Below are 10,254 nucleotides of genomic sequence, written 5' to 3' on the forward strand. Positions count from 1 at the left end.
CCCACATCACACTTGTAAATATATGATCAGCTTCAGATTAGTTGTAGCCTAATTGTCACAGCTCATGCTCACACATACACGTGTTAAACTCTTCAGCCGATAAATGAAAAACAAACTGCACATACATCATCCTGCAGGGAGGCAACAATAAGCAAAACGCATTTTTTTAATGGTGTGGAGCTTTAAATAGTAACTTTTAATAGGGCTACAGTTACATTTATACAAAGACAAACACAGATAATTGATGTTAACTTTACATAACTGTACAGTTTTAACTATTGGACATTTTTGGACAATTTTTAGTATTTACATCACAATTATTGACACAGCTGAAAAACAAACAGTGGAGAACTCAACTGTGCTTTTCAGTTATTGAAATCTGTCGTCACAGAGAGGTCACAGACAGCCCCTAATGAACTCCTCTGAGGCGGATAGAGAGGCTCAACATACTCACTGATAGGAAGGCTTCAAGTTAAATGCAAGCTGCCATGTCACAGAACAATATATTTTAAAGAAAATAAATATTTATATTTTGAATGCAGCTTCATGTTAGAACATTTTCCCTAAAATGACAGAAATATTCCAGGTCTTAAGCCTCCTTTAGTCACTTACAGTGACATGAAACTGTTTTGTGCAGTTTTGGGTAGTTGTACAAATGTTTCTGTGAGCAGTGAGGGAGAAATGAACAGTTAAACGGAGCCTCTGCCTCTGAGAAGTGTTGAAAGACTCCAATCTGCAGGTATTTCACCATCAGTCTGTCTCCTCTGGCCTCTTTCAGTTTCTCTTCTCCTCTGCTGTGTCTTGCTCCATCTCCTGATCCCCAGCTTCCTCTTTATGTGTCACTGGTCCCTTTGTTCTGTTTGAAACTGTGTTGAGCATCTTGGCGCTGTGCTCCTGCGCCTTCGCCCGCAGCGCGGCGATACTGTTCTCCCTTAGCTCCTCCTTAGAAATCAGGGAGTTAGTGTCTTTCCTCTGTTTGTCCTGCTCTTCCTCTATTGCTTCGTCCGCCGGTTTCTCCTGCGTCGGCGTCGGGGTTGTGCTGCTGGGTTTGCCTGGAGGAGTGTGAGAGTTTTCAACTGACTTCTTGTGCATACCTGGAGGGTAGAGATGGTTTTTTCAGTTAGGCCTTGTCTAAGGTCCCGCAACACCACAATGTAACCACAAGGGTGTAACGAGTTGGTGCATTGAAGTGAATACGGAGGGAGGGGATCAAGAGGTGGATAGGACATCTTATTCAATTAGAGTCACCTAATTGATTTAAACTAATCAATTGACATGAGGCAAGGGAGGAGATTTGGTCTAATCTGTCCTGATGAAGTAGGATTATCACTGTATCGACTGCCACCTTTTATTGATGTGCAGACACTTTTATTGGCTCCTGACATGCAGGGCTTAGCTCCCCACTTCCTGTTGTCAGAATTACATCTATTCCCTGTTTTTAAACACAAGTAGCGAGAACTTGATAAAGAACATTTTTCGTCCTGGTATTGATGTCAAACAAAGAGAGGCTTTCTTTGGACACACAAGCTTGCAACAAAAATATGGGCTAGATTTAGTGTTTCAGCCAGAGGATAGCCCAGATTAGGCAGCTTTTAAAAATAGCCTACCCCAATGCATGACAAAGAAATTAACTTTGAAAGCCAAGCTAAACATTTTTGCATTCTTTCTGTTCCTTTATACAAAGTGAGCCGATATCCTGGAGTTTCAAGACACTCCAACTTTATTTGCAACCATTTATTAAAAGTTCAGTGATGGAGGATGGTGCTGTGTGATTTATTACCAGATCACCAGACTTGCTTTGAGCAAGTTTACTCATCTCTAATTTTTTTGTCAGTTACAATCTCAAGGGACAAGCAGAGGTGGAAGGAAAGAGTTTATTCTGTTAGCATTGCTGGTTTTTCCCTATAGAGCAAAATAAAGGACAACACGGCAGAACATTTTGACTCGTCATCGCTGGAAAAGTACAGGTGATACTTATAACAATGGCTCTGTTCAGTTAAAGTGCCCCAGTAAGTCATGACAGTGAGTCAGCATGAAAAACACCAGGACCCTGAAACTGACGCAGCTAAATGGAATTCAGCTATCAATCATTTTATTATTTACACCTCTGCTTTTCCTGCTTTCTAAAATGTTTTTCAGCTGACGTGTAACAAACATCGTATCTGCAGCAGCTCACCTAGTAACCACGGAGCGTAGGAGTCTGTGACGCCGTCCTTGGCAGACTTGAGGATGGACTCGGGCAGGGGGATGGAGTGACGGACCATGGCTCCGTACAGGCCATACTCTGCCATCACGCTGCTGCGACCCCAACACTTCTCCCTTTTCCTCCACTTGGCCCTGCGGTTCTGAAACCACACCTGGAGAAATGAAGGTCAGATAAGGAGTAGATTAAGTTTGTGTGTTACACATTAGGGATGTTAAATACTGCTCAGTGTGAATTTTTATTATCCTGACCAACCAACAAAATGTTATTTCTCATGTCTCATCTTCACTGTGCAGAAAGATGCATGTACAGACATTGCTGTTTCCACAGTAATCTGCTAAAGAGTTTCTCTGTGCTCACCTTAAATCTTATCATGATTATTAAGTCAGTCATGTTTCAGTATCTGACTTACACAAATGTGATGTGGAAACTTGAAGCCTCCGCAGCATAATGTACACTGAAAATTTACTTTTTAGTGAAGTAGGAGACGTTATGTGTTGAGCAGTTCAACTTTTGAAATGAAAAATATCTGCAGAGTTATAGACTCTGGATAGAAGAGAGGGAGCAGATGTCATTTTGATACATTTTAATATTACTTTTTGTGGCAAAAACATGAGACAAATTATTATTCAAGCAGGGTATTTTTATATGTTTTTAAATATGTGTGAAGAAGATCTTTAATATATTTTAAAATCACTATGAAGGAACATTTTATTTTGCCATTGATCAGCTTCCTTTCGTGGACCAGTAAAACAATGACATCTGCAGGAGATTTCAAACAAAAAGGCCTTAACAATTTCTGAGGAAGACGGATTTTAAGATCTCATTTTTTCTTTTTTAAGTGTCTGATGTGGCACATACAGCCCATACTGCAGATCCATTATGGACACAAAATGTAAACGACATTAAAAACAGGTTTACAACAATAGCCCCCCAAATTAAGTGTTTATTATCATTAGGTTTTTTTCTCTCTCACTGGTAGCTCACTTCATCTATAGAGTGTTACTTGTGTGAGTGTATGTGTGTGTGTGCTCCTGTATTATTCTCCTTCTGGCTCCTCGAGTGCCTGAATTGATTTCCACCAAGCCAGACCTTGTAATAGCCTCAGCATGCTTGTGAATATGGATGAGGAAAACAGGGGGAAAAAAGAGCATCCTAAAATGGCCGAGGAGGCTGGATGAGATTGTAGGGAATGATGTGGAGCGTGTGTGTGGTGTGGGTGTTTATGTGCGCGCGTGTATTTTTTCAGACCTGGAATTAAAAACGATCAAAGCCGAGCCGGGAAAGCTATTCAGGTAGATCTGATGATAACCTCCATCTCATAAAAAGATGGGCCTCAGATGAGCAATCATGCTTTTTGACAGCAACTGTGTGTGTGTGTGTGTGTGTGTGTGTGTGTGTGTGTGTGAAGTGCTTCCTTGCAAGAGGTGACCCCGGGGGCGAAGAGGCTGATTGAAAAATAAGTTAATTTCCAGGACCAATCGATGGGAGACAGGCGCTCAAATATCACGGGAAATTAAAATGCTCATAGCAGCCAGGCAGAGCCCTCTGCTCAGCTGCTGACCTCTGCTAATTAATTCTTGTGTAGTTATCATTTCATCTCAGGGTGGCAGGCCCGCCTCTCGCAGGGAGAGAGGTGAGAAGTTCTCCTCATTTAACTAATTACACTGAAGAGGGTGAATTGGCTGCTAATGTAAGACAGGGAGGCATTGTGAGGATGATGATGATGCAGCAAATGACCCGAGCCTCCACCTGTCCATCTGCCTCACTACCTGCATTTTTCTGTGTGTATCACCACTTTGTAACCTGAATTTGTGGCATGCAATATGATTGCTCGTAATTCTGACCTTAATGTTATGTTACAGAATCAGGCACTGCAGGAAATATCTAAATTATGTGACTGAATACACACTTTTTGCTTTTAAAAATTAGATTGTTTTTTGTCTTTTCGCTCATCTTAACGCATCTATATACAAATTTAAGATGGTAACAGAATATGGGTCTGTCCCTACATGTCTGCATCCTGTACAGACATTAACACACACCTGTATTCTGTCCTCTGGCAGCTCAGTCTTCATGGAGAGCATTTCTCGGGCATAGACGTCAGGATAGTGAGCTTCATTAAATGCTTTCTCCAGTTCCTCCAGCTGATAGGAGGTGAAAATGGTTCTGCAGAGAAAAGAAAACCAAACATATGAGATTAAACAACATTTATAAAATTAGGTCTTATTCAACACCTAATTTCATATTTTCACACTGGTCTGTCAGGTAAAATTTAAATGACGCCCCCTGAAACTATAAAATAACTGTTCAAGATTTCCAGCAGTGAATTTATATATATTAAATCAAAATCTTGTGAAATTAGAAATTTAGACAGTTTTCTTCTTTTGTGAAACAATTTTAGAACTTGCATGTAAGAAACAGGAATGACAGAGAACATTTTTTTTTTTCCAAATGCAGAAAAGAAGAGAAAAATGTAATGTGCCATGTGATTTTTCTTCTTCACACAATTTCGTTTCTATTCCAAACGAAAAATACAACAATGTATTTCAAAAAGACAGCACAGAGGAAATTAGATGGTTTTATGTTGCTATTTTTATGAGAAATTTCAGGCTAATTCCATATGATAAAATATAATCACAGACACACACAGACGTGAAATTACAGGAACTAAATTATAAATAGTCAATACTAAATTAGAATCGTTTGTTTTTTGTTTTATTTTTTTCCATCACTGATGACACTAAATGAAAGCAGCCTGCAGTGATTTTATTACAGGGCCCAATACAGTTGCCTGTTTGCCTGACCGGAACGTCAACGATGTATAAAATGAAGCTATTTTCTGAATATTCTCCGATAATCTTGTTTTAAGTCACTTGTTTTTGTTTTACCTGTGTCGTCGTTTCTTTCTTTTCTTGCTCTGACTCATGGATGATTTGGAGAATTTCTGATCCCCGGAGGAGAGGCTCATATCATCTGAGTCTGAGAGGAAACACACCAGTCAACAACAATAATAACACTAATGATAATAATAATAATAATATATAATAATAATAGCATCGTGTAATAAACGAACGATAGTAGAAAATAGTCAAGCAGGTTTTTCGAAAAAACATTCTTGATCTAAAGTGGTTATTTCTGCCTTTCTGAGCGCGAAATTTTGTCCAAAATATAGAGGGAAAAAAATGACTATAGTGACTATAAAATAAATAAACTTCAGATTAAATAATTATTTTTGCAAGCCCTCTACATATTTTTCCAATATTTCCCAATTGTGGAAACAAAAGCTTTTGTTAAGATTCATTTCAAAAGGGATTTTTTTATTTTTTTTTATTTTTATTTTTTTATTGAGTGAATTGAACTTTCTGTCTCGGTCGTTATTGTTGCTCGACCTCAAGGCGTGAAAGCTTTGACACAACTCTTCACTTCTTGACATTTTGATGCAAGAAATTCTTGCTACACACTCGTTGTAGCAGCTTAGAATAAAAACATCGTGTTCTGATGTTAGGATAGATGATTTAAAACATTTAGAGTCTTCTCCTCTCTGCATCAGAAACACATAGGATGTGACCAGAGGCCTACAGTGTCTCATTTCAAACACTCACCGGAGCTGGCGGAGTGCTGTGCGTCTGTCTGCGCCTCCATGTGCGCCGCCCTGTGCAGCGGCTGCAGGTGCACATTTTGTGCCTCTGACAGCACCTCCAGAAAGGCGGGCTGACTGTAAAACGAGTGTATTCCCTCTGGTCCCAGCAAACCCATACCGACCCCGAGCCCGCCGTGACCGAGGGCCGACCTTGCGGCCAGGACGTGCGCCCTGTGCGGCAGAGCCTCCAGCGGCCGCCTCGGCGCCGCCGGCGGCTCCTTGTTGAGGCCGAGCAGTTCCTGGATCCCGAATCCGGTGCGCCGGTGCACCGTGGGGGCCATCTTCCAGACTGGAGACGGCTGCTGGGATCCCCCGTGATTCACGCCGGTTTGAGAGGCTGATTTCTGTTTATTCTCTGTGTCAGAAAGCACAGCTCCCTCCTTCCCTGTCATGGCTGTGCGATTACACTTGTTATTTTTCACCCCCTCAAAAAAAAACAAAACAAGCCAGAGTCCCTGGTGCAATGAGCAGAGTGATGCTCTTCTGTATCTCCCTGCCCTCCTCTCTGCTGCGCTTTTTATCCAACAGGCAACAGGCGTCAGCCAATCACAGGGGAGGAGAGACAACACACTGAAGTTTCCATCAGCTCCAGTGAGCTTTATGTCAGCATAAAGCAAATATTTGACAATTTAATGTGATAAAACCACATTACAGAACTATAGTTTTGATTTTGTGTCCTGACATTGACAAGGCTGTGAATGGATTCTTTTAAGTCTTTGACAAATGAGCGGTATCATCTCTTACAGCCCTTAAAGTCTACTTTTATTTGATTCAGGCCCATTTTCAGAAAAGGAAGCTTTTGTTCACAACAGAAAAAGTTGATCGTCAGTTTGATATTTGTGTTTTGGTCATAGTCTAACGCGAGGAAACTGGGAAAATCTTTGCTTTGGGCTGCTTTCTAATGAGTAAGAGTTTTGGTTCCGACTCTAACGAGACAGAGAGGAAGGTTAGAGAGCCTTTTTAAAAAGTTATGGCTCATAAACCGAGCTACAAAAAGCGAGGGAAAGAGCGTATAATTTCACTGCTGCTCCTCTCTGATCACCGGCTCGTCGAACAGATTCAATCAGCCGGATAAATCCCTCAGGTCGAGGAAAATCTGCTTAATGTGCAGCACGTTTGTCCTCAATGAAAGACGCCACTTCTAGATTTAGAAGTGAGGAAGGAGCGATGCAGACCCAGATCATCTAATGACAGAAAACTAATTCAGATTTCGAGAAAATGATGCTGCTGGTTTGTAAGGCTCACCATTAGAGCTGTATGATACAGTTTATTTCAGATGTAGGTATTAAATGTTCTATCAATAAAAACAGAAATTAAAAACCTAGTTTCTAATCAATTCTGTTTTGTATAGTTCGTTTATCCCATTCGCCAATAACAAGGCTAATCCACATGTCCACGAGCCATGTCTGTGAAACACAAGCAAGACAATAATAATAATAAATCTTAGTGACCAAATATAAAAAAAACGCTCACAAACTCACACCAGCCAATTTCTCTATCAGTTAATTAATCACTTCAGCCTCTTATTAGAAAAACTGCAGCCTGATTGATCCGTTACCAGACTCCAGCTCCATCCCCAACGTCCCATACAACTCCCACACTGTGGGATTTGCATATTCTAATTAGGTTTGCGCACTAAACGTTTTGTCTTTGGTGGCAGTCTGCGGCATCTGTTGATAGGTTATTAAGCTTTTTTTTTTCATTCTTTGACGGGTCACATGATAACGAATACAATGTCCCAGTTCGGGGTATTTAGGACACACCAGGGTGGCAATTAAATGCGAGACAAACAGTGGTGCAAATGCCGGTGCACAATGTAGCAACAGATTTATTTACCTCCCGAGGTTTGAGTTGGGTCTTTGTGTGTGTGTGTGTGTGTGTGTGTGTGTGTGTGTGTGTTGCTTTTTTTGTTTTTTGCTTGAGGTCTGATGTCACCTAGAAAAGGCTGGGACACGGACCGAAGGTGTTTCAGCGCATTAATCCGATCTTTTGAAAGTGAGAGCGAAGACATTTAGGACGTCAGGGGAAATCATCCGCAGCTTTTTCCTCTCACTCATTTATCAGAATATAAACCTCAGCTCAAATTAAATGTGAAATGAAGCGAAAATACTTTTTTTTCTCCTCTGTCTTCGCAAACCTATAATCCTCTCTAATCAGCCATTATTCAATTATTGCGCCGTTTCAATCGTTTCGGAGATAATTTGCGGCACGCTCTTGGGACAGCTGGGCAGATAATTACGCAGAGGAGAGTTTATGGAGATGAGTGGACGCGCCCGATGGAAGCGCAGATACTGTCTTATCGATGGGACATGTGGCGATGAATAAATAAATAAAGAGGTGGCTCCTGCGGGACTGTTTGGCACCCGTGCGTCAAGGCTGTCAGCGACGGTCAAAACCCCGGCCGCAGATTTAGTGTTGGTTTGTAATCTGAGCTGGGATCAGGAGCTCTCTGTTGTTCTTACGCGTCATGTAGCTGTAACACTGCGGATCATTTAAGAGGGATACAATCAATAAATAGCAAGATTTTTCTTTATTACAAGGCAGGAAATCGAGTCTATTTATCTATTCAGTTCATTGGCATTGTTTTGAATGATTTAGCCTTTATTTTCCTGATAAGAAGTCGGTGTGAAAATCAAATCTTCACTATGATGCAAAATAAAAAATCAAATGTTCCAGATGTTATAAAGAACTTGAGAGAGACTTAAATTACCTTCAGCATCTCATGAGAAGCTATTAGAGAGACATTTCATTAGAGGTGAATGAAGAGATCAATGCCATACCAATAGCTATGCTAATGAGGTTTCTACATACACGCGCGCACACATACACACACGTGCAGACATGTCGATGACTTCCACCAATCACATCCCCTCACGTAGATTAGGATGCAGCTACTGTACTTCTCATCTCCACTGAATTCACTCCTCACAGTTCTGAAATCAGCCACAGAGAGAGAAATAAAATTATCATAAGAGTCAGGGAAAGTAGAGCCCCCCCCTGTATTGGCTACTATGTCAGTGCAGGTTTGGCATGAAATTTACAAGTTAAAAGTCTTGTTAATCTCCTCGAATCTGCAATTCTGTCTTGTTGTAGTTGCTACAACAATGTTAGATTTGCCAAAAACAGACACATCCCATGTATCAGCAGTGCCTTAAGATGGGTTGAAATAAATGGTTTGTTTTTCTTTTAATCACTATCTTTAGCATAAACTATTTGGTTCTAAACGTCAGTCGAAATTTCCATAAAGCAAAGGAGATTAATCATGTTTACAGCTGATATTGTGAGTGAAATGTTAAAAGTGTGAAAGCCTGCACAGATATGTTAACAGGCTGAAAACTGACAATATATGGAGCTGGATTAATGAATGATACTACAAACTAAGACTGTCATAATATCATATTTTCACCAAACGATTAACGTGGCCAAAAGAATTCATGATGATAATATCATTGCGATATCTATACAAAAACATAGCTATCAGTCAAATTCATCTGTTACTTTGTTTATTGTGTGTTTTGCTTCTTTTGAATTCCACCCACAATATGAGTGTAGGGAGAGTGAGAGAGAGTCTGTTACCATGACGTTACAATAACATGCAACAAGAACAATTACACTTAATGCACAGTGTAAAGGCAACCATTCAAACTGATAAACAAAAGATCCACAATATTATCAGATTCCTGTAATTAACACAATATCAATATTTCATTTGTCAAATATTACAGTTATTATCAATACTGATATGTTGTAACACTCCTATATGTGATCAATACTCCAATAGAGCCTATTATTTTCTATTAAATGTATTGATTATATATTGTAGAACATATCACTAATTAAAATATTTGTCCATCAACTCATTACAGCTCTTGAATAAAATAAAATCTCTCAGGTTGTAACAGTCTGGGTCATACTCTGGAACCCCGCTCTGCTCTCTCTGTCTGATCTCTCGGTCTTTGTTTGAGGCTCCAGAAATGGCTCCTCTAATCTAGCTAATTGCGTTTCCCACAGCTCGGCATTAAAGAAGAAGAGCTGGGTCACCAAACAGCCGTTGATCAAAACATCCTATTAAGGTGAAGAAACAAAAGGCTCTCACAATCCCAACAATGTGCCACTGGTGATTCAACAGTTTGCTCTGTGGGCACAAAGCATTAATTAGGGCAATAACTTCATGCTACTGCCATTCTATAGTCTCCATTTCTGTATGAGTGCATCTATTTATGCTCTGAAGTTTGTCGGGGACTCTGACTCGCAGAGCGTGCTGCATTCCCCTGTTGCATGTGCAGATGTGTTAGTGGCATAATGAGGAAAATACTTTGGGAAACGTAGGAGAGAGAGCAAGAGCACCCCCCTCCCCCCGCCAACACCAAAACTTTCTTGACAAAATAATATTCCTCATTGTGGTTAC

General features: G+C 40.4%; 1 protein-coding gene across 1 annotated transcript; it reads right to left on the minus strand.

Moving 5' to 3' along the window:
- Nucleotides 1–66: 66 nt before the first annotated feature.
- LOC108895651 (visual system homeobox 2) lies at nucleotides 67–6,310 on the minus strand. The gene is made up of 5 exons (XM_018694548.2): nucleotides 5,809–6,310; nucleotides 5,095–5,185; nucleotides 4,249–4,372; nucleotides 2,177–2,357; nucleotides 67–1,094 (listed from the first exon to the last, which is right to left on the minus strand). The coding sequence occupies exons 1-5, from the start codon at nucleotides 6,236–6,238 to the stop codon at nucleotides 775–777; spliced, it is 1,146 nt and encodes a 381-aa protein (XP_018550064.1). The 5' UTR covers nucleotides 6,239–6,310; the 3' UTR covers nucleotides 67–774.
- Between the last annotated feature and the right edge of the window lie 3,944 nt (nucleotides 6,311–10,254).

Source organism: Lates calcarifer, linkage group LG7_1 (assembly GCF_001640805.2).
Source record: "Lates calcarifer isolate ASB-BC8 linkage group LG7_1, TLL_Latcal_v3, whole genome shotgun sequence".
Lineage (NCBI taxonomy): Eukaryota > Metazoa > Chordata > Actinopteri > Centropomidae > Lates > Lates calcarifer.